Below are 25,059 nucleotides of genomic sequence, written 5' to 3'. Positions count from 1 at the left end.
AGTAGTACGACAGTGGACATTCGTCAGCGAATGTCAGGTTCTTTGCCGGCAAGTCTCATGGAAGGCGGCCGCTTGCAGGCTGTCATCAGTCAGGGTGCGCCGCCCGAGACGGTGTTGGCGAATAACGAGGAGCGACAGCGCAAGCCACAGGCAAACCCCTGATGATGAAATGCTGAAAGGTGCACAAACAGCATTTTTGGCGGCGAGCCAGTGCAAAGGTTGGTACAGGCGAGCAAGACACGTGGAATTTTCAAGCCTCACATACCTGCTGCGGCGGATCATCTAGCACAAGCAAGACACGAGCCGCGCTTGCTCGATGGATCGCTACTTTCTCCTTACTGCTTAAGACATGATTCGTTCAAGCGATCAGCAAGCAGTCACGTAAGCCCGCGTGCGGGCTCTTGCTTGGTTTTAGCTCCAAACTCAACGGCCACACACACCAACAACATCTCGTCGGCGTGATCGCCACTAGTTAGCACGTTCCTGCCTGTGGCGCCGGATCTTCATATGAACACAGGGCTGAACTCCGTGATGAGAGCTCGCCCACCTTGAACAATGCTACGTGAGAGTCACCTGCTTTCCCGCTCCTCCTGTCACTTGACCGATTCTTTCTTCCCTCGTTTGCTTGCTGTTGACTTGCCGCAGTCATGACTTCCCTTTCCGCGCCTCTGTTGCCCATGAAGGCCGAGGAAGACGCTTCAAAACTCAACATGGTGCCTGCTTTTCTTGCCAATCCTTCGACCACTTTCACCAAAAAGACCATACACGGCGAGAAGCTCTACAATGATATCCTCAATCAAACGCTGGGCGTGGGTCGTCGCATTCCCTCGACTGTGCAAGTTCACGCAGAGTCTGGCTGATTCTGACATCGAGGCAGTTTGAAAAGCTCTATTCGATCATCATGCCCTCTCGAACCGACTTGCGGGACTCGCTCCAGCTGGCCGCTGCTCTGACGGATCTCAAGATCGACATTGTCGATGGCAAAACTGCTCCACAGGACCCAAAGGCATTCCCACCGCATGCAGATGATTTTGGCACCAATAATTCTGCCATTGGAGCGTGGCGAGCACACATGGATGTTCTGAGAATGATTGTCGAGCAGAATATTTCTTCTGCTGTGGTGATGGAAAGCGACGTTGACTGGCAAGTGCAACCACTTGAAGTTCTCGATTTCGCACCCACTGACGCCAAACAGGGACTATCGCATCAAGCAACAGATGCAAGGCTTCGCCCGAGCCTCAAGACTTCTTCAACAGCCAGAGGCTCACAATAGTTGGTTCGAGGATGGCGATCGCCTCATCCACCCGCTGCCCACCATCACCCCATACGGCGACGACTGGGACTTACTCTGGCTCGGCCACTGCGGCATGGACCTGCCTTCCCCAGATGGCCATATCCCGATCGGTCGCGCAGCCTATCATGACATAACTGTACCACCCATCGAGAAGATGAAACTTCGTGGCAAGTTCAAGAACGAACTCAAAGACGCGTACGGAGAGTGTACTCGCATCGTTAGCCATACAGCCGATCCTCTCTGCTCCATCGCCTACGCCGTGTCTCAGCGCGGCGCACGGAAACTTGTCTACGAAATGGGCGTCCACAAACTCGATGCAGCCGCGGATCTTATGTTCGCGTGGGCATGTGATGGAGTACATGGAAGAAAAATGCACAACTGTCTTACAGTCAACCCGCAGATCTTCAATCAGCATCGAGCTGCAGGACCGATGAGCAAGGCGAGCAATATCCAGCACTACACAGGCAAAATCCGACATTCGAGTACCGAGAACGTCATGTACGGCACGAAAGTCAATTTTGAAGCCCTGGTCAATGGGAGACCAGAGAAAGAGTTCGTTGAATATGGACATGATTGGAGTCGCGAGGACGCAGAGGCGAAGAAGGCCGAAGCGGAAAAGGAGAAGAAGAAACACGAGAAAACGGGGCAATGAGAGGTTGAAGGAGAAAGGCCTCGTTCTGCTGGTATGAGGTTTATCCCTGGGACATGGCGAGGTCATTACATTTGCATGCGTACAAGCGGGAACTACATGGGAGGCGTTCTGGGACGATAGAATCAAGAGACATTCAACGCTCTGAAGTTTGCAAAGGCGCAGGGATTTCCTGATACCCAGGCAGAGAGCCTTGTAGATACGCAACATGTTCGGAAAGCACGTAAGATAGCGTGAATCATAATTACCAGAACGATACGGTCATACACCGGACTTGGCAACGCCTGGGATGCTAGGTGATCCTCGAAGCTTGGGGAAGATTGAATTTATCATAGCAATATCCAGATGCTGCCCAAAATGCTTCTGGAGACGACGCGGCAATGATGTCTGAGCTGAGTGCCTCGGAGTTATGAGAAGTTGGCAGAGGCACGCAGCAGCAGAATTGCTTTCTCCGAAATTTCGAGGGCTGTCGAAGCTTCTGGAGCTCTGAACAGAGTGGGTTAGAGACCTTCAATACCTTCCAGGTCGTCGAGTACCAGCAGCATCTGATACTTCGAAATTTGGTGAGCGTGAAAGGCGACAGAGCTTGAAATGCAGATGTTGAGAGGCCGAGGGCCTTTTCCAGAGATGTGCAGATTGGAACGAGGTCTCTCAGGGACAGGAGACAAAAACGCGCGCTGAATTTCTCAGAGGAGGATACCTCAGAAACCATGCATTGTCTTCAGAAATTTGCCAAAAAGGTGTAGAAGATAGCGATGGAAGGATATACATAGACTATAGAATGACCGAAATTGCATTTTTTTCTCCCCCTCTTCACGTTGTGTGACCTATATTCAATCTTCTCTTGAATTTCATTTCATTTCTCGTGCGTTCTCCGCTGTTTTGTTTTCACTCCACCCAAAACGTCGCATTCCTGCCCAAATCGGCCGAACTTCCTCCCAAGAACACCGTAAACTCACCAGGCTCGACAACATATTCCATCTTCCGGTTCCAGAGTCCTACATCACTAACATTGAACTCAATGCTGACTCTCTTCGTCTCGCCCGGCTCGAAGAAGACTTTCTCGAAACCTTTGAGTTGGATATTTGGAACGTCGACTGTGGCGATCATATCTTTGATATACAGCTGAATGACTTCTGCGCCGGCGACGGGACCGGAGTTTGTCACTTCGATGGAGGCGGTGATGGTATCGGTGGCGGAGACGTTAGTGGAAGAGAGGGAGACGCTGTCAGCGTAGGTGAAATTCGTGTAGCTGAGGCCGAAACCGAATGGGAACCAGGGGTCTGGTGATCCGATGACATATTGGTGGCCGAAAGTGATTTGGCCGGTTATAGGGTCGACGCTGCCGGAGTCGCCGATTTGGCGGGCGGAGTTTAGGTGGTCGTACCAGACGGGTAATGCTCCTACGCTGTATGGGAAGCTTACTGAGAGCTTGCCTGAGGGGCTGGTGTTGCCCTCGAAGAGTATATCGGCGAGGGCGTGGCCGCCTTGTTCCGAGGGGTAGAATTGTTGGAGGAGAGAGGCGGTGGTGTTGGAGATCCAGGCTTCTGTTATTGGTTTTCCGGAGCTGAAGACGACGATGGTGGGAGTGGTGGTGTTGATTATTGCTTCGAGGAGAGGTCGTTGCGCTCCGACTAGGTCTAGAGAGTTGATGTCGACGTGCTCACCTATGATAAAGAGTCAGTGGAGGTTGCGAGAATACCCGGGGATGAAATCAGTACCTGTCGTAGCATTTAGACCTTGCCAAAGCTCTTGCTGATCGCGAGACCAAGTTCCCACAACCACGACTGCTACATCTGCGGCCTCAGCAGCTGCAATGGCTTCAGGAAAGTCGGATTGGTCATTTGACCAGCGTTCACACCCTTGAGCGTACGTCACAGAGTCGTTTCCAATGGCAGCCTGGATGCCATCAAGTGGAGTGACGCCGCGGTATTGGCTTCGGTAGACGACATAGTCGCCGTAGTTCATGAAGCCGTGGGCCATGGGACCGATGACGGCCACCTTCTTGTCCTTCGAGATAGGAAGAATGTTCTGGTCGTTCTTGAGAAGGACAATACTGTCTCGGTCGAGCTCGCGAGCAAGTTGCTTGGCAGCCGGAGTATTTATTACGTTTTCGCGTTCCTCAGGGGCAACAATCTGGTAAGGTCGTTCGAAGAGGCCCATGGCAAACTTGGTGCGAAGAACGCGGGCGACAGCCGTGTCAACGACAGCTTCTTCCAGGCGGCCAGCGGCTACTAGATCTGGAATGGAACGATAATTGAAGGAGCCGCCGCCCATCTCGACATCACCTCCTGCGGGCAATGCATCGAGAGTGACGCACTCGTTGCCTGCATTGATCGGACTGCCGTACTTGTTCAAAGGTGCCGGGCAAATGTGCATTGGTGTTGCCAACCGGTCGGTAGCGCCTGCGTCCGACATAACATAGAACTCGTAGCCCCACTCCTCACGCAGGATTTCTTCCAGCAAGTGGTGATCAGAGACGACTGGAATAGCATCCCAAGAATTGTATCCGCTCATAATTGACCAGACGCCACCGTCAATGATCGCTTTCTTGTATGGTGGCAGCCATGTAGTCCTAAGCTCACGTTCGCCACCTTGGACCGGTCCTAGCCAAAGTAGTCAGTAAGGGGTACGAAGATGTCTGAGATAAGCTTGTCGGCGGTTTGGAACTACCTTCCAGTGGCTACACTTACCTACGTTGAGACCTTGCTCGGGCTTACTATCGGCAGCGAAGTGCTTTACCATGGCACTAATGTTCGTCGACTGGAGTCCAACCACGTACGCGAGGCCGATCTCTCCTGCAAGATAGCCGTCCTCTCCAAATGTCTCTTCGACTCGGCCCCATCGCAGCTCGCGAGCCAGATCTTGTACTGGCGCAAACAACTGAGAGACACCAAGAGCTCGTGCTTCCTCGCCAATCTGCACCGCCATGTCATGAACTTGTGTCCTATTCCAGCTGCAAGCATACGCTATCGGGCTGTTATAGATGGTCGCGTTCCCAATGAGGAAGCCATGTATGCCTTCGGTCTGCACTATTGCCGGGATGCCAAGACGGGTTTCATTCATGGCATAGTCTTGTCCGATCTTGATGTTATCAGCGAGCCAGTCCCATGAGATTGGGTAGCCAACGTAGTACATCCCGGCTTTCTGTGCGAAATTGAGCTCCAATCCCGTACGGTTGAATCTGCCATCAGTAGTGTTCAACCAATTACTGATATCTCCCTGCATCAATTGCAATGCTTTCTCTTCGATCGTCATTTTTGACAGCAGGTCGCTAATTCGGTCTTCGATAGGGACTGATGCATCTTTGTATGGAGCTTTGGCCAAGGAGTCATTTCCTGTTGGATAATGTGATTGTGCGGTAGCAAGAGCTGCAATAGCAGCCGTCAGTAGCAAGAGAGCCATCGCCAGTGCGTATGGATGGCCGAATTCACACAAGGAAACACGAAGAGTTATACTTGCCTCCGAGGGCGAAACCTATGAGCATCCACTGCGTCCTGCCTCGCGACAATGAGTGCCGCTGGCCCCCAATACATCAAGGACCAACTCAGTCCGTATGGAGACCATCGAGGCGGACATCAATGACAGGCGGAGAAATATGCAATACTGAGCTCAGGATGGGGTGCACAATCCTCCCCGCATCTTGCCTAGCTGACCTGCCTGTTCCTGGTCTCGGCTGAAGTGCTCTGGTGGAGACTTTCTGGCGCAGCTATAGCTCACCGTCATGTGCGAGGGTCCAGTGCATGAACGTAGACATGCTAGAAGGGTCGAAGACAGTGTCTTTGCGTGATGTTCGATGCTGCAATTGTTGGACAGAAGAAGTGCTGAGCGTGAGAGTTCAAGTCGCGACGTGTGTTCTGGACGCGCTGGCGCTAAGCCGAAAGCGGGATGAAGCGATGACATCGCTCCTCGGTCGTGCATCCCGAGTCGGCGAAGTCAGATGGTTTGTGCCGATATTCAAGGTGAAGGGAAAGCAGCCAGCTCTATGCTACCAACACACTCTACACCCTGCTGTATGCATGCAATCATATCACCATCTCTCATGCCAACGACATAATCCTGCTGCGATGTAAACTTCACGACTGCTTGGCTTCACGATCGATTCAGCACACTTCCCACTAGAGCGTTGTCGGCGTCGATCTCTTGCTGCTCAGCTGCTTTCTCTTCCGAATCACTCCTCCACCGTACATACACCCTACTCCAGCAACAAGCGCCACTGTCGTAACGAGTTTGGTACTGCGTGCGTCTCGACGCTCGTAGCTCGTTCACGCTATGGCTATCAACCACCAAGATGCCTCGATCTTCGATGCTTCAGCATCACCACAACCACAACCCCTCACGAAACGCGACGTCCGACGAAATCGCATCATGGAGAAGTTGCAGGCGATGGTGGATGGCTTTGCGACCAACCAGAATCAGCATTACAGAGCACAATTGCAAGGCGTCCAGGTCGATATGACATTGGTGCTTCGTGCGGAACCCTACGCTGAAGGGGCGCTTCCAGACAGCCATGAAGAGATCAGGGAGCTGGTGGAGGCAGTCATGCAGTCGGATGCTTCGGGCAACGGAGGTGTGACATTGCCAGACGACGAGAATGTCAAGACTGATTTTTGGGCGACGGCTGGAAAACGATACGGCGAGTTCGCACGAGAGGTCAATGATGCTATTGAGAAGCGTGATGCGGATCTCACACTGCTCCACGTAAGTTACACCTGAGTTGCTTGCGCCAGAGCGTCGATCTGACCACCTGTAGAACAATCACGAAGCAGCGCTGCAAGAGTTGGACCGACTGCATCAGCAACGCCTTCGGCAAGCCGAAGAAGAGCATCGCGAGCTGTCCAATACCATTCGCCAACGACTAATCGGCACATTGAACAAAAAGCGACAGCAGCTATTACGAGACAAAGACCAGCTCGACATTTCTGACAGCAACGCCATGCTGCTCCATCCAAACCACTTCAGCATCAACAACAATCGTGCTTCCCCGAGCCACAATGGCTTGGGCGTGAACAAGCGAACACGACATCTCAGACACCATCGCGGAGCGAGTCCAGCACCTGCAGGTGCTGACAGTGAGAGCAGCAAGAGAAAGCGCAAATTGGGAGCCGAAGACGACAATGGCAACGAGTCGCCCATACCAAATTTTGGAGGCAGAAGTCCTTTCAAGGAAGCGAAGAGCACGCGAGAGTATGCGCAATTCGAGGCACCAGCATACAGCCTGGAGAGGTTGTTCACCGAGAAAGAGCTTGCTCTGGCAACTGATTTGGCAAAGAAGGCAACATACAAATACTTTTATCAGAAAGAGCAGGAACCTTCGTCGAATGGTAACGGCACTGCAGTACCATCATTGGACGGCGAGGTCGTGGAGTCGGGCGAAGGCCAAGCGGACGAGACCATGGCAGACGCGAACGGGACAAACACACCTCCACCCTCAGAACCACCAGCAGCAGTTGGCATGGAGCGCCAGACTTCACATCAAGTTCTCACGAGAGGCGGAGCCAAGGCGAATCCTCTGGCAGCCTTGTCAGATCTTGCCAACGCCGCTGCCGCAGCTTCATCTACAGAGCCTGTGGTTAGGAAGAATCCGTTCACACCCGAACAGCCTAGCTTCCACGCGACGTCAAGAGCAGAGAAATCTGGAGCTCCACAGCCTCCTCCTGTCAGCAGTCTTGACATGGAAAATGACTTCAACATGATGCGCGACGCAGGAGCGGACCATTATCTTCCTGACCAAGATGGAGATGTGGAAATGGACACTTTGGCAGCAGACGAAGCGAAAGAACTGCGACGAAGGCTCCTTGATCAGGCACTTGGTGTCTCAGGAGTACAAGCACCATACCGTTTACCACAATTAGAGCCAGGTCCGGGCGCCATGATTGGACGCGGCGTAGACAGAGAGCCGAGGACTGGCTTCGCCCCTGTACAGCCTGTCGTGGTGCGAATAGAGTCAAGATTGAAGAACAACGCAACAGAGGCTGCAGCCCATGCAGCCGGCGGTGCCATGGCAGCAGCTTTGAACAACAGATTAGGTGCTGAGCCGATGAGCCGGACGACGAGCGCTGGTGGTTTCAGCGAGATGGGCGAGCCTGCAGCTCCTAGGGGAAGAGGTGGACGAGGGAGATTGGTTTGATGATTGTTGATGTTGTGTTTATTTGCTTCGAGCGTGGGCGTTCGGCAGGCTTGAGGAACGAGTTGGACGTGAGCATGATATGCCGTCCCTGCGCATGAGCGCAGTTTACATCTTGATTTAAGCAACTTGCGAAAAGGACAAGAGGAAGCAATGCAATGCTACTCACAATTACCACGAGTTTCCAAAATCTTCGACAGTAATAAAGCTACCTCCGAGACTTGCAGATAGTTCTCTTGTCTTTGGGAGTTCCTGATACTTTTTGTCGATTGCTCTTCGACTGTCGCGTAGCATACAGGCACCCCTGCTAGTGACAAGCTCTTGCCCAGATTTTGGGGGCTCAACTTCACGCCAGTCTCTTTCGACACATCTGCAAACTGCTTACATGCCCATGCGTGTAACTTGACAGGAACGAGTTGTACCATTGTGAAAAACTTGCACAAGCAGGTCTCATCGGTGCCGCGGCGCCACATCTGACGCGTTCCTCACGCCACACGCGTTCTCTTCCGACAGCGATGCTTGCCTGGAGATCATCACGTGCAGACTACGCTTCAGAACCTTTCAAAAGTCATGAACATGATCCCAGTATCTGCTGACAACCAGCTACAACTGAAGTTCTGCCATTGTCGAGTGACCTGGAACTGGTTCGCACGAGGTTCGTGTTGAAAATTATGGGTCCCTCACGATGCGGCTTTACGTCACCCAATGCATCATCAGCAGCATCACGAGCAAACGCGGTTTTGGTGAGAAGGAAGCCGGGCATTCCGAGAATCAGTTTGCAAATGACTGCCATTCTGCGTAGAAGAGCTCCATTTGATCGCGGCATCGATCCCGGAGAGACAGTAGCTCTTGTGCAAAGTCTTTCATAAGGCTGAGCGCAGAAGCGGTGCCCTTTCTCGCCCTCTTCCTCTTCTACTACCTCCCATCACCTCTCTCAACACTGCTTCTTCTCACCTGCACAGGTTTCGTTCGACGACCATGGACTCGCTACCTGCTCGGTCCGCGTCGACCGATGCAGCGAACACTGATGAAGCACAAGGCTTGACTGGAGAGCAGAATGTCTGGTCTGTCTACACCAAGACTCGGTCCACGATCAATGAGCAGCCATTGAGCAAAGATGAGATCGACAAGATGACAAAATGGTTCCACGCCTCCATGTACTTGTGCTTGGGCATGCTGTACCTGAAGGAGAACCCACTGCTCAGAGAGCCTCTGAAGAAGGAGCACTTCAAGCCGAGATTGCTGGGGCATTGGGGCAGTGATGCTGGCCAGTCCTTCACGTGAGTTCTGATTGAAAGCTACTCTACTCTGGCCTAACACAGATGTTCTGACAGGTACATTCACATGAATCGACTGATCAAAAAGTACGATCTGGACGCTTTTGTTATTTCGGGCCCGGGACATGGCGCGCCTGGCTTGATTTCGAACTTCTACTTGGAAGGCGTGTACAGCGAGGTGTACCCGAACAAGGGTGAAGATGTTGAGGGCTTACAGAAGTTCTTCAAGTCCTTCTCATTTCCAGGTGGCATTGGCAGTCATATGACGCCGGAGGTAAGGCTGCGAGAGCCAAAGAATCGCGACGGCGAGCTGACGAAATGTAGACTCCAGGATCAATTCACGAAGGTGGTGAGCTCGGCTACTCACTTTCCCATGCATTCGGTGCAGTCTTCGATCACCCACACACAATCGCCCTTACGATCGTCGGCGATGGCGAATCCGAAACTGGACCACTGGCAACGAGCTGGCACAGCAACAAGTTCCTTAACCCGATCAAGGACGGCGCTGTGCTCCCTGTACTTCACCTGAACGGCTATAAGATCAACAACCCTACGATTCTGTCCCGAATCGACGAGGAAGAGCTTACGAATTTGATGAAGGGCTATGGATGGACACCGTATTTCGTGGAAGGCAGTGACCTCGAGACAATGCACCAGGCTATGGCCGGCACGCTGGAGCGCTGTATCAACGAGATCCGAACATATCAGAGACAGGCTCGTGAGTCCGGAAAGGTGTTTAGACCAAGATGGCCTATGATCGTTCTGCGATCGCCAAAGGGCTGGACTGCCCCTCGCAAAGTGGAAGGACACTACCTCGAAGGCTTTTGGCGTGCTCACCAAGTGCCTTTGACAAAGGTGCACACGGACCCAGAACAGCTCAAGGCCCTTGAGACATGGATGAGAGGGTACAAGCCAGAGGAACTCTTCACCGAGGAAGGTAAGCTCGTTCCCGAACTCCAGGAGCTAGCACCACCAAAGGGCAAGAGGATGAGTGAGAACCCGATTACCAATGGCGGACTGCTGAAGAAGCCGTTGCGTATGAACGATTGGAAAGAATACGCCATTGATGTAAAGAAGGCTGGCGTCACAAGTGCATCGGGAATGTCAAACTTTGCAATTTTCTTGCGGGACATTGTCAAGAACAATCAGACAAGCTTCCGTCTCTTTGGTCCTGATGAGACGGAAAGCAACAAGCTGTCCGCTGTCTACGAAGCTGGCAAGAAGATTTGGGTGAACGGAATGCTCGAAGAAGATCGAGATGGCGGCAACCTTGATCCCAATGGTCGTGTGATGGAGATCCTGTCTGAGCACACTTGCGAAGGTTGGCTGGAAGGCTACACTCTCAGTGGCCGTCACGGCTTGTTCAACTCATACGAACCGTTCATCCACATTGTCGACTCAATGGTCAACCAACACGCCAAGTGGCTGGAGAAGTGTGCGGAGGTGAAGTGGCGACAAGCTGTTGCTTCTCTGAACATCCTGCTCACCAGTACTGTTTGGCGACAAGATCACAATGGCTTCACTCACCAAGATCCTGGCTTCCTGGACGTCATCATCAACAAGTCGCCGGAGGTCGTGCGCGTTTACCTGCCGCCAGATGGCAACACCCTGCTCTCGACCATGGACCACTGTTTCAAGAGCGAGAATTACGTCAATGTGGTGGTTTCAGACAAGCAGAACCATCTTCAATACCTCAATGTCGAGGACGCAAATACTCATTGCTCCCGAGGCATCGGCATCTGGGACTGGGCATCGAACGACTATGGCTCCGAGCCAGACGTAGTCATCGCATCTTGCGGTGACGTCGTGACACAAGAAGCCTTGGCCGCTACTGCCTTACTTCGCGAATATCTTCCCGACCTCAAGATCCGCTTTGTCAACGTCGTGGATCTCTTCAAACTGATCCCACATGGTTATCACCCACACGGCCTCAAGGATGTTGAATACGACGCCCTCTTCACCAACAACAAGCCCGTCATCTTCAACTTCCACTCTTACCCATGGCTCGTCCATCGCCTCACGTACAACCGCAAGGGCCAAGACAAGATGCACGTCCGTGGATACAAGGAGAAGGGTAATATCAACACGCCTCTGGAGCTCGCGATTCGCAATGAGGCTGATCGATACTCGCTTGCGATCTTGGCGATCGAGCATTTGTCTGACGTCTTGGGCAACAAGGGGGCAGGACCGAGGGAGAAGCTGATCGAGAGGAGATTGCATGCGCAGAATTACGCGTGGGAGACGGGCCTGGATGTGGAGGAGTATAACAACTGGCAGTGGCCGTACTGAGAGAGGGCGAGAGAAGGTGAGGGCAAAAAGCGGGTAAGCGATAGATCAGATCAGAGAGCCATCTTCGGGCTCACTCATGAAATGAATGATAACGAAATTGTGATCACTTTTTATGCGTCGTGCGTCCAATCAAACGTGGAAAGACCACTTCACTTACGCTCTTACCCCAATCTTCAGAACGACAAGACACAGTTGACAGTGTCGCAGTTGCATTCAAATCAATAATCAGGATCTACCACGGCGCTCCCCCTTCCCCCTCCAGATACAATCTGGGCGTGACCGCCTGTCTGAGGCGCGATTACCATATGCACAGGAGAAGGAGCCAACGAGGAAGTGTTTCGGAGCGGGAAGAACGTTCGACCGAGCGAAGAGCATTGTCGCTCTTGGCCTGTTGAACTGCCACCTCACGCTTCTTGTCAACAACAACCGTTGAACAGAGCAATCATTAATTAATTGTACAGCCCAACTCCGCACACTCGTCACAGATTCTGAGAAGATGGCCAACCTTTTCGGAACCCTTAATCGCTTCATATCACGCTTGGACTCAGATCCAAACACGACCACCGCCTCTACTCAGGGCTCTACGCAGCCGTCTGGCAACCACTATGGCTTCCATGTGCTGCGCAACACCAACAGCCAGATTCCCCTGGAGCCGTGGTTCGATTTCATCATTGGCATCAATGGGCACAACATTGACAACCCGGACCCCAATTTGTTCATGACCGAGATCCGCAACTGCGCTGGATCGACCATTAGCCTTGGAGTCTTTGGCGCAAAAGGCAGTCAGATCCGTGAAGTCTATCTCTCTGTTCCGCCCGCTGGAGATGCGCTAGGACTTGCGCTTCAATGGGCTCCTCTTGACATCGCGAATGATGTCTGGCACATTCTGGACGTGATGCCGAACTCTCCTGCCGACGTTGCTGGGCTCCTTCCATACTCGGACTATGTCATCGGAAGTCCCGATGTTGTTGGCTTGCGCGGCAACCACGCTCTGGGTCAGCTCGTGGAAGGGTACATGAACTCAGCTTTGAGACTCTGGGTATACAACCAGGAATACGACGTGACGAGGATGGTGACCATTACGCCTGCCAAGAACTGGGGTGGTGAAGGCAGTCTCGGGTGCGTGCTAGGATACGGAGCACTGCATCGCATTCCTGCACCGCTGGCAGAACCTTCGACTGGACCTGGTGAGACGATGTTCGATGGTGCAGAAGTCGCGCCGCCAACGTACGCGCCACAGCCTGGTGGTGAGCTCCAAAACGCGCAGGGTGGCCCAAATGCCGGCGGGGACTTCCTGGTTCCTGCAAATATGGATCTCAAATCTGGAAGCCCAGGTCTGGACGGTGCCGGGGGACCTACGAAGCCGCCCCCGGCCGCAAAGGCCAAAAAGGCGCGAGCCCATCATGCGCCCGCATCAGGATTGGACGACTATTTTGCTGAAGGCGAACAGAAAAGCAAGGAGTTGGATGGTAATCCGACTTCCAAGGCGAGCAATCTGCCGCCTCCACCTCCCAAGGCGGGAGGTCCACCGAAGGCTGCGTCGTCTGCTGCTACGGCCGATGATTCTGAAGCCAAGGATGAAGACGCGAGCTAGAAGCCGTTGGACTTCTCACTTCCTGCGAGTTTGATACTGGGTGGCGCCATCTCAGAATGTGACATATCAGAACGCGACATTCGAGTTTCCGAGTGTGACGAGGAAGGAGTCGACTCACTGCACAAGAATCACAAAAGGCGTGCACTGAGCCCTGGCAAGCGGCTAGCTCTGCTGTTTGGGACAGTCCTTCTTATCGGCTTGATCTACTTCGGCATCCTCATGGTTCTACCAATTAAAAACAAGAGCTCATCAAATGACAGTTGGACTGTTTGCATGTCCTGCCACCGCGAGCAAGGTCACAACTCTTGTCATCGTGTGCAGTGTGGCTACACCTAGAGACGTCCTACCTACACAACAGCGGACAGGGCAGGCGCTATGGCATGGGAAATCTCAGAAGCAGCTTGTATATCTGCGCAGATATCAGGATGAAGAGGGTGAACGAGGAGCTTGAGACAACCTAAAGATTCAGAAATAATACAAACACGTTGCTTCCTAATTCACATCCCCGTTTGCTGATCCCTGCGCGTCACTTGCTAGCGCCGCAGCTTCGAGTCGACTCAAGCAGTCACCACAAGCTTCTCATCACATATGTACTTCATTCAACTAACTCCGATCACTCAAAGCGAAGACACACTTGCAGTCGCTTGAGTTCTCGACAGCCTGCTGCGCCAGCACGAACATGGCAGCCAAGAAGGGCAAGAAGACCAAAATGAAGAGCGGCTCGCCCATCAACACCCAGGCAGGAGCGATTGCGCCGCCGGTCCAGCCGCCTTCGACCTCAGTCGTCACCGAGGAGCACGCGCCGATCCTGTCGAAGCCACGCAAGAAGAAGAAAAAGCCGCGTCAAGATGAAAGCAGCAGTCACACCGAAACCTCAAGTGACGCAGGTCCTGTCACTGCGACCAACGTCGATGGCACGTGCAGTGAGCTCGTTGACTTGCAAAGCAACGCTGGCAGCGATCAGTCTCTGTCGCTCGCCCCGTCCAAGGCAACAGAGGGGACCGAGTCCTCTGACACTAGCCCTATCGACCGGGAAGAGGAGAACAGGAGGCACTGGGGTGTTGAAGAAGCCGGGGCGCGTGATACCACGAAGACAGAGGCAACAACCTGCCCAGTCGACCTGGGCCCCCTCGGCCAACCTAAGAACTCTGGCGCAGTCAAGGGCTCAGGCAAGCAGACCGAGTGGTTCAACCCCGCACGTCAGGAAGCACTCGAAGCAGTCAGCGACTTCAAGACTAGAATCCTCGAACGAGCTGCGAAACAAGCACGCAATGATACGCGTTTCACTCCTTCCCCATATCCGAACGACCTTTACTTGTACGACAAGCCCGGTAACTCGCCAGAAGACAATGCTATGCTCAAGCTCAAGCGCGGCGTTGATGCTGCAGTCATGGAGCTCGATCCCTCTCTGATCCCAGAAAAGAGCAGCATCCCACTCAATATCGCCAAGAGAGCGGCCATGTACGTCTGCGGCCTTCTCAAATCTCACGATGGGCAGTTTCGGTGCGCAATCGACAGTTTGAGGGGCTCTGTCGAGAAAAACCAGCCAGCACTGGCGCCCTGGCTGGCTGACATGTGGGACGAGAGGCTACTCGATAGTGATCGAGACTGGTTGCTCGGAAAGAAGATCGATGACATGGACGAGGAAACGGCCAGAAGCCACATTGGGAACATGATGGAGTTCATCATGAAGTACAAGCTGTGGGGCCAGATGGTCGAGACGGAGTGCGAGGATCTTGGAGTGGCAGTCTATCCGAGGCTGAACTAGAGGCAGAGATAGGCGTGGAGAGTCGGTGGCCACTGACCGCAAGAGGGCGTCGTGCTCATATGTGATTGGTATCAGAGACGAACAAGAGCCCCAGCGGTGCGCAGGTTGCTCGCGAAGGACAGCAGAAGGTGATATAGCTTTAGAACCACCGCTGCAGAAGCAGGCTAGACCAAGAATGGTTGAAGAAGCTGGCTTGTTCATTGCAAGGTCACATCGACCCCTAGATCACCTCGACCACTTCGCTGCTCTCCCCTTCACGGCAGGAACAGCAGGCTATCCTGCCCTCGTTCTCCCACTCCTCCAATGCCCTATAGGCCCATTCGTTGCTGCTCACGACATCCAATCTGCAAAAGATGGATTCCTGGTAGAGTGCTCTCGGGCAGACAGGTACCTCGAGGAGAAGTCTCTGTGCAGCAGAGAAGCTGGAGACAGTGGCCAATGTTGTACTCATCTTGGGGCCCTTATCTTCAGCGGAAGAAGCTCCACCAGGCGTCAGAACCTCGCAACCTCGGCACTTTTCGACCTGTAAGGAGGTGCGAAGTTCTGATAGTGCAGTCGATGCTGCCACGCGCCTCCTTCTGTACGGCTTGTGTGGATCTTACAGGTCACCGCTGGCGCGGATCTGATGCTCATTCATCCTCTGAGGCCTCAAAGTGTCCCCTCTCACGCCAATTGTACCTCTCGATCTCGCAATAGGCGCCCATAGGTGTATGTGTCCATGCTGGCTTCACCGGGCCTTGACTTGTCCATCTGTGCTGTCGCTGACATTCTGCAGCTTTTTGTATTGCTCCTCCAACTGCCGCTGCATCTCAAAATCTGCCTGTCGTTCTCTTTTGATCCTTTGTTGTTCCATATCGCGTATAACACCAGCATGCATGAGCTGCATATACAGTTAGCAAAATGTACCAGGGTTTCGGCCAATCCTGTAGCTCTCACTGCTTGATCAATTTTTTGCTGGCGATGCACGAATATCACAATGCCAATGGCACTGACGATAGTACCTCCGAGCGTTAGCTTCGCGGCGGTCGACATCGTGAGGATTGATTCGTAGATGGACTAGGATTGAAAGTGAAGAAGCGTTGGAAGATGTCATGTCCTCGTGTCGTGTCTCGGCGCGATCCGAGACAGGCCAACTGCACCCAAGCTCCACCTCGACGGCGCTATACAACATCGACCACCAATTCCACAGGCAATCACTCTCTCTTTGCCGTTGTTCAATCAAGATGGTATAGTTGAATACATTCGTGATGCTACAACAGGACTGACATTGCTCCAGGCGGCCCAAAACTCAGCAGGCATCCAGACGCTGCTCGATGTTCGCTGAACCCACATTCCCACATGCTGCGACTAGCTCTAATCAAGATCTTAGGCTGAACGCGAGGCGCAGAAGATTGTACAGAAAGGTACGCTGTAACAGGATTTTCAGGCATGACTAGCGACTGACGTGCCAAACAGCCAGAGAATGTACGCCGAACCCACGATCCTGAATCACGTTGCGATTGCGCATGACGTTCCTCCCTACTAACGCCTCGTCCTTCCTACCTACAGACCGAACAAAACGAGTAAAGGACGCCCGATCAGAAGCTCAAAAAGAAATCGGGGAGTACCGAAACCAGAAAGAAGAGGAGTTCAAGCAGTTCGAGTCGCAGGTACATACACATATTGCTCCATGCATATTCACGACCATTCAGAGCAGTGTCACTGACGATTCATGTGTCTCGTGCAGCACACATCCGGCAACAAGAAAGCCGAAGAAGACGCGGACAAGGAGACGAATCAGAAGTTGGACGAGATCAAGGGCATTGGGAAGAAGACCGGGCCCAAGGTCGTGGAGGATCTATTGAAGGCTGTTATGGATGTGCAACCTCAGGTACCCGAGCGGGTGGATCAGCCTGTGGCATAAGAGCGGCTGTAACGGAAGGGCGAAGGATGAAGTTTGCATAGAGGTTGGGAGGCTTTGATGCGAGATACCTGCCTACTACCTACTGCACTGCACTGCATACATGTCATCTGAGACAAGCCTCATACATTCACCCGTGCGTGATCATGTATGCGTGGTTTCTCCTCGACCTACGCCCAACCCTAAATGGATATGAAGAAGGTTCACTTTAGTGACTGCATTGTCTGATGAAAGGCAATAGCGAGCCGTCGATGCGTGGAATTATGGTGCAATTGCAATTCATGTAGCTTTTTATGTACGACTGTTACACTGACTTTCTAGGTTCTTGTCGTGGACCCATTGCCCCTGCGCGTCCGGCTCGCGGATACTTGAAGACAACTCTACTCTACCTCCTGCCGCATCGCGGCGTATCTTACAAAAAGCCTCGACTCTGCCTCAAAGCTTCAGAGTCCCTCCTTTGCGAGCATATCTGCAATGCTCAGGTAGAACGCAATCGCGTTGAAGCTGCAGGCCTTGTCAGTACCAGTATTATTCGATATCGCAGAATATCAGAAGGACTCACTTTTTCTTCTTCTTTCCTGTCAATTGCCAGAAATACCACCTCAGCCGATTTGTCCAATTGATCAAGTCCAAATGACTGACATGGTTCAGAGTCCCTTTATACGTCCCCCATTTGCTAGACTCAACAGAGACCATCCCGTCATTCTGGCCTTCAACTGGCTCAATCACGTTGTGTGATTTCCTGAACACTGAAGTGAAGTGTGGCTGGAACGCAGCACCATAGGAGTAGTATTTCACGCCTTCGAGATCTGGCGTGCGCGGGTTGAAAGACTCAGCCATGTACTTTAGTGTTAGTTGTCGGAAGGCACCGGTCTCCATGCCGAAGAATTCGAGCACTTTGTAGAGTTTCGGGACGTTCGTGTAGCCTATTCGTTCGAACATGTAGTCTGCGAAGGAGGAACCGCGGTGAGGGGTTGCGACTGTGGTTAGAGAGAGAACTTTGACGTTTGCTGGTTTGAGTCGTGAGACCATGTGTCGAGCGTCGAGGCCGCTGCGTAGATGTTAGTGAGTTGGCCAATAGTATTATGCATATCGTTCGTACCCCTAGATGATGTCAGCATTTTATTCATTGCAGCGAGGTGAGGATTTCTGACCATGCTGTGTCTAGAAGATCGTTAGCACTTTCTCAGTTGCTACATTAAGAGCCAGCCTTACGCTATTATATTAACTGCTTTCCCGCCCGCCTGTCTCTCAATCGACTCCGCAAGTCTCTGCGCCCGAACTTCGATCCTACCAGAAGGTGGCACAGAAGCGGTGATGACTTCGACATTCTTCGCCGCCAAAGCCTCTTTGATGCCGTACCAATATTCTATTCCGCGAATCGGTATCGCGTGACCAAGTGGTCGAAGTTCATCGAAGCCAAGAAGTCCATGTGCTAGGATGATGGGATGCTTCGGTGCATCGTAACTCGTCCTCAAAACTGCGAATTCATCTTCTATGATCTCGCCTTTCTCATCATTGATGGATTTCTTCTGGTCTTCGACGTTCGTGATGCGAGGATCCGACGTGTTCTCTGGTGCTCTGGTCTTCTCGGCCTGTTTCCGGGATACTGTTGAGCTATGAAGACATGATGTTTGCCTTGCTAGACCTTTATAATCCGATAAACCATTCGCCCGTACGCGAACGGTTCGTCGCAATATGAGCATCGCTCGTTGTCCTGAGCATGTCTGTCTTGGCTTGGCAGTTCAAGATTGTGGCTCAATGTTGCTGTGGCGACTGAGTCAGCATGATGTCGTTCACGCGTCGTCGGGACCACGGCCACCGACTTCACTCGCTCACAAACAATACACGCAGACATGCACATCAAGACTCTTGCATGAGAACTGGCATCATGACGCGCCTCATCATGCTTTGCCAGCTTTGTCGCGATGCACGACATGTCTATGGCCAAGCCGAGGTCGCGAGAGCTGCAGGAAGGCCCCGCCTGCCACTGACATAACTACCCATCATCTCCAGGTCTTGAACGGTAGGTGTCTTTGTGACTTGTCCAGCTCGCAGCAGCAGAAACAGCAGGAAAATGTCCGAAGGTAAACAACGTACAGTCATACAGAGTGCCAAAGAGCGGCTCTCTGCCATCTCCGACTCCATAGCTGGCGTTTCACACTTTACATTTCCTGCGTTCGATCAGATTCCACGCGTTGAAGGTCAGCCCCAAGGATGCACATGGAGCTTTTGGGATAAGAATGGTGTGAAGGATGAAATCGGAACCCTGAACCTCTTGACACCAGAAGTCGTACAGCAAGCCTCAAAGGAGATCAAGACCGGACAACATGTCCAGCTAGATTGGAACTTGTCAGACAATGTTCAATTTCCGGGTTTTGGAAGGAGAAAGCTGGAACACAAAGTCCTCGATGCCCGAGCCGCGTCAGAAGGAAAGCATGCAGGATTTGACGATGAGCTGCATCTCAACACACAGAGCGGCTCCCAGTGGGACTCGTTGAAGCATTTTGCCCATCAGCCAACTCAGATGTACTATAATGGTCTGTCCCACGATGAGGCCTTGAAGAATGACAGGAACGGCATCCACAAGTGGTGTGAACGAGGCGGAATCGTAGGAAGAGGCATTCTGGTAGACTGGCTGAGCTGGTACGAGAAGAAACATGGCGATCCTCCTTCCGCAGTGTCCAGACACGAGATACCTGTGAGCGAGCTCGATGCTTGCCTCAAGTGGCAGAACACCGTACCAAGGGTCGGAGACATTCTAATTGTTCGAAGTGGATATACGAAATGGCACGAGTATGCTTCGCCGCAGGATCGCAAAGCTGGGACCCAGGACAATTCTATTGCGATTGGTCTCCAGAACAACGAGGCGACTGTGCGGTGGCTGTATGATCATCACTTTGCGGCTGTAGCTGGTGATACAATTGCTTTTGAGGCTTGGCCGCCGCCATTCGAGACTGGCTGGACGTTGCACGAATGGTTGTTGGTGCAGTGGGGTACGCCGATTGGCGAGCTGTGGAATCTGGAAGAACTGAGCAAGATTTGCGAAAAGGAACGTCGTTGGACGTTCTTTTTGACGAGTGCACCATTGAACGTCCGTGGCGGCGTAGGCAGTCCTCCTGGAGCGATCGCCATTTTCTAAGAAGTGATCTGGAGGGAACATACAATTCTTTCTGATGATGTGCCCGGCGCTACTCTACAATACCGTGCATCTTTCCGACTGCTCGTTTAGCTATCTCATCATTCGTGACATGGAAGCCTGGATTGTAATCGATCTCAATCAATGGACCTTTCCTGTGGGGAGTCTTTGTAAGATGGGCTTCCTTTGGGCAGATTAGGATCAGACCAGAATTCCGGGTCCAACGAAAATTCGTCCTGTTTGTCTTTGACATTCGTCTGCTCGATCTTCTCATCACTACCCAGCGACCCTTGAGGGAAAGGCGGCCCAACTTTGGCTAATGCGTTCCTGAAGTTGCGTGTCTTTGGATCTCCCTGGAAACTCACAAGCGTAGCCCAATAGAAGTTCTGAAAATTCACGGGCTTGAGTCGCTTTTTCATGTCTTCTTCGTCTCTGGGTCCATACTCCTCATGGAAAATTAGATCCAGGAACGCGGCCATCAATTTCACATGTGTCGGATGAAGTATTTTACGGTCTGTTCTTGCCACCAACACCATTCCAATGCTGTCCTTCCAATCCGGGAGTGGTGCGATTGACTTCTTTCCGTCCGCCGACTCGTAGCAGCGCATCATCAGCCTTGTTGCCAATGAATTGCTGTAGTATTCGCCAACCATCTCTGTCCCATACTGCAACGGCGCTTCGCCCGAATCTTTTGGTCGAAGGAGCGAAGGTCGTACTTTCATCAGAAGAAGTGGTACTCCCATCAATTCCGACACTGGACTGAGCTGTCCTTGGGTGAAGACCGGGTGCAATTCGTGAGCGTTCTGCGAATCGAAGCCTTCCTTTACGTGTCGGACCGAGACTTCTCCTGAACAAGCGACGCGAACTACCCGAATGGGGTTACCCATCGTACGTGTGTTGTTGCTGTTATCGAGACTCCGTCTGAGATATGTTTTGTGGACTGGATGTTGTTTGTTTACATGTATGCTTCTCGCTATGAGGAAGAACGAGTTTATGGCAATTGCTTTGGCTAGCGTCATGGTAAGAGCGTTGTTGTCACGCAGAGATGTGGCTGCTTTACTCTTTCCTTCTCAGATCCCGCAAGTTTCAATTCGTGCCTTCATCTTGGGACGGCTCTATTCAGTCGGCAATGGTACATGTTCAGAAGACACCTCGAATTCAAATGCGTAGAACACAAGCCGTCAAGCTTTGAATACATCCTCACATATCGATACGCCATAGAGCCAGTCTGACGTTTTATCCGGACTCAAAGCACGTCCCCTACCGCCAGAAAGGTTCTCTTGCTGTCTTACAGCGGCAGCAAACAAGGAATGAATGCCATGAACCCATTCGCTTGCAAAAAGTCTGGTGCCTTTAAGCCTGCAAGCATGTTGAAATCGCGGATATCATCGATTTTCAGCCATCTAGCGTGCTGATGAGCTCTATAGAAATTCTGTTCTCTTGGCCCTAAGGACAATTTCCAGCCAACCCCCCTATCCGATCGCTAGAAAATATATCTTTCTCTGGAGAGATCGAGGCTTCTCAGCTCACAAGAGTAGCCGCGACTAAAAGTGTGTCGCGACGAGCTGACTGAACCCCGAATATCTTTTTCGACAGCAGTCGCAAAGGATCGCCTCTTTCTTCGAACATACAAAAACTTCTCTGCCCCTGAACTTGGTGCAGGGTGGTGAAAGTACCACAGACAACCTTCTGACATACTAGCGCATGTACCTCATGCCTGCCTTGCATTCTCCTATCCTTCCGTGTTCTCCTCAGCCTCCAGCCTAACCCTCCGCTCCGTAGTCCGTCCCCGTCTGCTGAGCTCCACGTACGTAACTTCTATCCGCATAGCCGGGCACTGCGTCGGCCCCGGTGCAGCACCTCGTCCAGCATCGAAGCTACTATACCGCGGTAGACGCGGTCGCGACTCAACTGGTGAAGCTGTGCTCGGCGCAGGGCCAAAGAGCTCGTCGTAAGAAGGCGGCAAGCCTCCGACATCTCTCGCGTACGCACTAGGGCTACGATAGGGAGGTAGTTCTGGATCGCCAGTCACGGAAGGGTGGCGGCGATGATGGAAGCCGTCGAAGCCGTGAGGATCTTGCGGATCAATCGTCATGGCGTTGCGGCGACCGTGGCGAGAACGAGGTGGTGGACCTAATTCTTGGCTTGATACCATGCGTTGACGATGGGTGAGTGGCTGAGTATTGACAGCAAGTTCCCCTAACGCAGGCCTCGAAGGGTTTTGGGTAGGGTAGTCGGGTCCGCCATATGTTACGAATACCTCGAAGCTGTCACGGCGCTCGTTGGCGAACCCTCTGCTGCTGTTTCGTACCGGGATGGGGAAAGGCATTTGGTCGTTGCGCTGGACAGTTCTGCTACCCAAGTACTCGTGTCCTGGTGCTCGAATCGACAGTGGTGCTGGTAATGGCCTGCCTTCTAGGAGCGGGTGGCGGAACCACAGTCTGTCTGGGTCTGGCTGCCATGACTGGATTGCCTCGATTGAACGCAAGTGTCGTCTGGCGCGAGTTACCGCATTGAAATTTGGGGGTTCGCGGAGAGGGTCGACCAAAATGGTGATATTGGGTGGATTCGGCATGTTGCCTTCGAGTCCAGTTCTGCTGAGCTGGGATATGATCCTGTTCTTCCCCGCCTTGAGATGGCCTGACAGTTTGTCCAGTGATGCTCGAGGCAGGAAGAAGCTGTCTGAAGTACTTCCGCCCATTTGGCGAAGGTGGAGGTCGTAGTGTGAACTATACAGAAATTTATTATCTTGTGCTTCATATGACAGTAGGTGAATGGAGGACTGTGACAGTGCACTGGTGAACGGTATCACATTGATTCACTATGAGAGATTCTCGGCGCACAAGTTTAGTGAGGAAAGCCATGACTTTCACACTTGAGATGAATAGGAGGGTGTGTTCGTGAACAAGCTTATGTTTTCAAGGACACTGCCCATGCACTGACATCTGCGTGTAGCATGTGGCATGTAATCGTTCAAGCTGCCGGAAAACCAAGATTATCGAGTGTACTATGGGGTGTAAGCATGTCATCAGAAAGTGATTTGTCACGCGCATGTGCAAAGTACCATGTGTCGGCTGTCTACGAGACTCTGCTACAAGACAGATGGTGCTTCCGGGTCTTTGTTCGTACGGCAGCGTTCGAGGCCACGAAGCATTTCATGGCGACGATCGTTGCATCGAATCGTAGCTCGCCTTCCGTTGGCTGAGCCATGCTGCCATTGTTCTTCATTGTACACGGCACTGATTTTGCTTCCAGACCTGTTGCCTGCCCAGGTCAGAACTTTTCATCATACTCATCAAACACGCTCCTCACGCTCCTCCTCAATCATCTCCTCCTTGTCCACCCGCAGTTCTCGCCTGCTTGGCGCCAACAATATCGTCGACTCTGAGCAACAAGCACGCACTCTCGATCGCAGTCTTGACGCTCTGCAGCTTGATAGCCTGAGGTTCCCAGATGCCGAAGTCCTTCTGATCGACCACCTTTCCAGCATCTCCATCGATGCCCCAAGTCGAACCGCCCTCGGCGTGCTTCGCTCGTAGCGCTGTCAGGATCCGGATAGGCGAGGCACCTGCGTTCTGGATCAGTGTGCGGGGAATGACCTCCATGGCGTCCGCGATGGCCTTGTATGGCCATTGTTGCACACCCTCGATCGATTTAGCGAGCTGGGCCAGCCGTACAGCGCATGCCATTTCTGTTGCACCACCTCCCGGAGAGAGGTATGGATGGAAAATGACGTTTCGCGCCACCGACATGGCGTCGAGCAAGTTGCGGTCGATCTCATTCAGGATGTCTTTTGAAGGTCCACGGAGCAGGATTGTGCAAGCCTTGGGGTTCTTGCACTTCGTCAGGAAGGTAAAGTACTCGTCGCCGATCTTCTCAATCTCGAAGAGACCGCATTGCGTACCAACATCGCGCTCTGTCAAGTCATAGACCGAGTTGACAATGGTGGCACCAGTTGCACGTGCAATACGGTTGTTGTCCGTCTTGCGTACCCGGCGAATCGCGGTAATGTTGGCTTTCTGGAAGAAGTGCTGCGCCAGATCTGACACACCCTTCTCGGTGATGACCAAGTCGGGCTTCACAGCAAGGATTGCATCACACATTGCCTTGATCTGCTCCTCCTCCAGCTGCAGAATCCTGTTCCAGTCTTCCTCTTTTGTGATCTCGATGTTCGTTTGTGATTCACCCTTCTTGTACTCCAATGTGCAGTCCAGCAGCACGACCCGTGGATTCTCTATTCTCCTCCTCATTTTGGGATGTGTGATATCCTTGTTCAGCATGACGCCGTCCAACACTTTGCTGTCCTCAATCTCGCCACCAGGCACCTTCTCCACACGTGCATATCTCTTGATATCCACTTCCCTCTTGCCGCCATGCGCATCTGTGCTTACTGTTCGGACCGCTTGCAGTGCCAAGTCGCACATGAGATCTGAGTATCGCGAAGTGAATTTGGTGCCGATGGAGGTAGAGATCAGATTCCGCATCACATCGTTGTCGTTGATATCAACGGGAATGGAGACATCCTGAATGACCTTCAAGCAGTCTGCGAGAGCTCGCTTGAATGCTTGAATGATCACAACCGGGTGGATCTTGCGCTCGAGTTGCGGCAATGACAGAGCCAGAATCTCACCAGCCAGAATGATGACTGTGGTTGTGCCATCTCCCACTTCCTCGTCCTGCGTTCGTGCCAATTCGATCATGCTCTTGGCTGCTGGGTGCGCCACTTCGATCTCTCGCAGGATAGCGTGGCCATCGTTGGTCAGGACAATACCGCCCATGGGATCCAGCAGCATCTTCAGCATGGCCTTGGGCCCCAAACACGATCGAATGATATCGGCGACGGTCTTTGCGGCGGTTATGTTGGACAATTGTGCCTGACGACCGGTCTTTCGGTCGCCAGTGGCGGTGTTCATCACCACGACGGGAGCTTGCATCTTGTCGGTAGCTCGGTGTGCGGTGTGGTGTCGGCGTGGAGGGCTGTATGTCACTGCGCTTTCAACTTTTCTGGAGAGCTTCGCGTCT

The 25,059-nt window shown here is 52.6% G+C and overlaps 13 protein-coding genes across 13 annotated transcripts; 7 read left to right on the top strand and 6 right to left on the bottom strand.

Annotated features, from left to right (window-relative positions):
• Positions 1 to 647: 647 nt before the first annotated feature.
• RHO25_008436 (uncharacterized protein) lies at positions 648 to 1,946 on the top strand (the record flags this gene model as incomplete). Its single annotated transcript, XM_023600568.2, has 3 exons — positions 648 to 809; positions 878 to 1,143; positions 1,196 to 1,946. The coding sequence occupies 3 exons, from the start codon at positions 648 to 650 to the stop codon at positions 1,944 to 1,946; spliced, it is 1,179 nt and encodes a 392-aa protein (XP_023449325.1).
• An 885-nt stretch (positions 1,947 to 2,831) lies between these two features.
• On the bottom strand, positions 2,832 to 5,348 carry RHO25_008435 (uncharacterized protein; the record flags this gene model as incomplete). The annotated part of the gene is made up of 3 exons (XM_023600567.1): positions 2,832 to 3,610; positions 3,665 to 4,549; positions 4,637 to 5,348. The coding sequence occupies 3 exons, from the start codon at positions 5,346 to 5,348 to the stop codon at positions 2,832 to 2,834; spliced, it is 2,376 nt and encodes a 791-aa protein (XP_023449324.1).
• An 867-nt stretch (positions 5,349 to 6,215) lies between these two features.
• Positions 6,216 to 8,073, top strand: RHO25_008434 (uncharacterized protein; the record flags this gene model as incomplete). The annotated part of the gene is made up of 2 exons (XM_023600566.2): positions 6,216 to 6,644; positions 6,697 to 8,073. 2 exons carry the CDS (start codon positions 6,216 to 6,218, stop codon positions 8,071 to 8,073), a joined length of 1,806 nt encoding a protein of 601 aa, XP_023449327.1.
• A 975-nt stretch (positions 8,074 to 9,048) lies between these two features.
• On the top strand, positions 9,049 to 11,636 carry RHO25_008433 (uncharacterized protein; the record flags this gene model as incomplete). Its single annotated transcript, XM_023600565.2, has 3 exons — positions 9,049 to 9,350; positions 9,405 to 9,621; positions 9,672 to 11,636. The coding sequence occupies 3 exons, from the start codon at positions 9,049 to 9,051 to the stop codon at positions 11,634 to 11,636; spliced, it is 2,484 nt and encodes an 827-aa protein (XP_023449326.1).
• Positions 11,637 to 12,132: 496 nt separating this feature from the next.
• On the top strand, positions 12,133 to 13,230 carry RHO25_008432 (uncharacterized protein; the record flags this gene model as incomplete). The annotated part of the gene is made up of 1 exon (XM_023600564.2): positions 12,133 to 13,230. The coding sequence occupies one exon, from the start codon at positions 12,133 to 12,135 to the stop codon at positions 13,228 to 13,230; it is 1,098 nt and encodes a 365-aa protein (XP_023448667.1).
• A 679-nt stretch (positions 13,231 to 13,909) lies between these two features.
• Positions 13,910 to 14,998, top strand: RHO25_008431 (uncharacterized protein; the record flags this gene model as incomplete). Its single annotated transcript, XM_023600563.1, has 1 exon — positions 13,910 to 14,998. The coding sequence occupies one exon, from the start codon at positions 13,910 to 13,912 to the stop codon at positions 14,996 to 14,998; it is 1,089 nt and encodes a 362-aa protein (XP_023448668.1).
• A 727-nt stretch (positions 14,999 to 15,725) lies between these two features.
• RHO25_008430 (uncharacterized protein) lies at positions 15,726 to 16,030 on the bottom strand (the record flags this gene model as incomplete). The annotated part of the gene is made up of 2 exons (XM_023600562.2): positions 15,726 to 15,878; positions 15,935 to 16,030. The coding sequence occupies 2 exons, from the start codon at positions 16,028 to 16,030 to the stop codon at positions 15,726 to 15,728; spliced, it is 249 nt and encodes an 82-aa protein (XP_023448663.1).
• A 54-nt stretch (positions 16,031 to 16,084) lies between these two features.
• Positions 16,085 to 16,901, top strand: RHO25_008429 (uncharacterized protein; the record flags this gene model as incomplete). Its single annotated transcript, XM_023600561.2, has 5 exons — positions 16,085 to 16,224; positions 16,275 to 16,313; positions 16,368 to 16,408; positions 16,547 to 16,647; positions 16,725 to 16,901. The coding sequence occupies 5 exons, from the start codon at positions 16,085 to 16,087 to the stop codon at positions 16,899 to 16,901; spliced, it is 498 nt and encodes a 165-aa protein (XP_023448664.2).
• Positions 16,902 to 17,341: 440 nt separating this feature from the next.
• RHO25_008428 (uncharacterized protein) lies at positions 17,342 to 18,604 on the bottom strand (the record flags this gene model as incomplete). Its single annotated transcript, XM_023600560.2, has 3 exons — positions 17,342 to 17,402; positions 17,461 to 17,949; positions 18,114 to 18,604. 3 exons carry the CDS (start codon positions 18,602 to 18,604, stop codon positions 17,342 to 17,344), a joined length of 1,041 nt encoding a protein of 346 aa, XP_023448665.1.
• Positions 18,605 to 18,975: 371 nt separating this feature from the next.
• On the top strand, positions 18,976 to 20,040 carry RHO25_008427 (uncharacterized protein; the record flags this gene model as incomplete). Its single annotated transcript, XM_023600559.1, has 1 exon — positions 18,976 to 20,040. One exon carries the CDS (start codon positions 18,976 to 18,978, stop codon positions 20,038 to 20,040), a length of 1,065 nt encoding a protein of 354 aa, XP_023448666.1.
• A 134-nt stretch (positions 20,041 to 20,174) lies between these two features.
• On the bottom strand, positions 20,175 to 20,924 carry RHO25_008426 (uncharacterized protein; the record flags this gene model as incomplete). The annotated part of the gene is made up of 1 exon (XM_065603057.1): positions 20,175 to 20,924. The coding sequence occupies one exon, from the start codon at positions 20,922 to 20,924 to the stop codon at positions 20,175 to 20,177; it is 750 nt and encodes a 249-aa protein (XP_065459129.1).
• Positions 20,925 to 21,769: 845 nt separating this feature from the next.
• On the bottom strand, positions 21,770 to 22,738 carry RHO25_008425 (uncharacterized protein; the record flags this gene model as incomplete). The annotated part of the gene is made up of 1 exon (XM_023600558.1): positions 21,770 to 22,738. The coding sequence occupies one exon, from the start codon at positions 22,736 to 22,738 to the stop codon at positions 21,770 to 21,772; it is 969 nt and encodes a 322-aa protein (XP_023448659.1).
• Positions 22,739 to 23,357: 619 nt separating this feature from the next.
• Positions 23,358 to 24,971, bottom strand: CCT3 (T-complex protein 1 subunit gamma; the record flags this gene model as incomplete). Its single annotated transcript, XM_023600557.2, has 1 exon — positions 23,358 to 24,971. The coding sequence occupies one exon, from the start codon at positions 24,969 to 24,971 to the stop codon at positions 23,358 to 23,360; it is 1,614 nt and encodes a 537-aa protein (XP_023448660.1).
• Positions 24,972 to 25,059: the final 88 nt, after the last annotated feature.

This window comes from Cercospora beticola, chromosome 5, assembly GCF_033473495.1.
Source record: "Cercospora beticola chromosome 5, complete sequence".
NCBI classification, from domain to species: domain Eukaryota; kingdom Fungi; phylum Ascomycota; class Dothideomycetes; order Mycosphaerellales; family Mycosphaerellaceae; genus Cercospora; species Cercospora beticola.
This window is presented reverse-complemented; position numbering and strand designations above follow the sequence as displayed.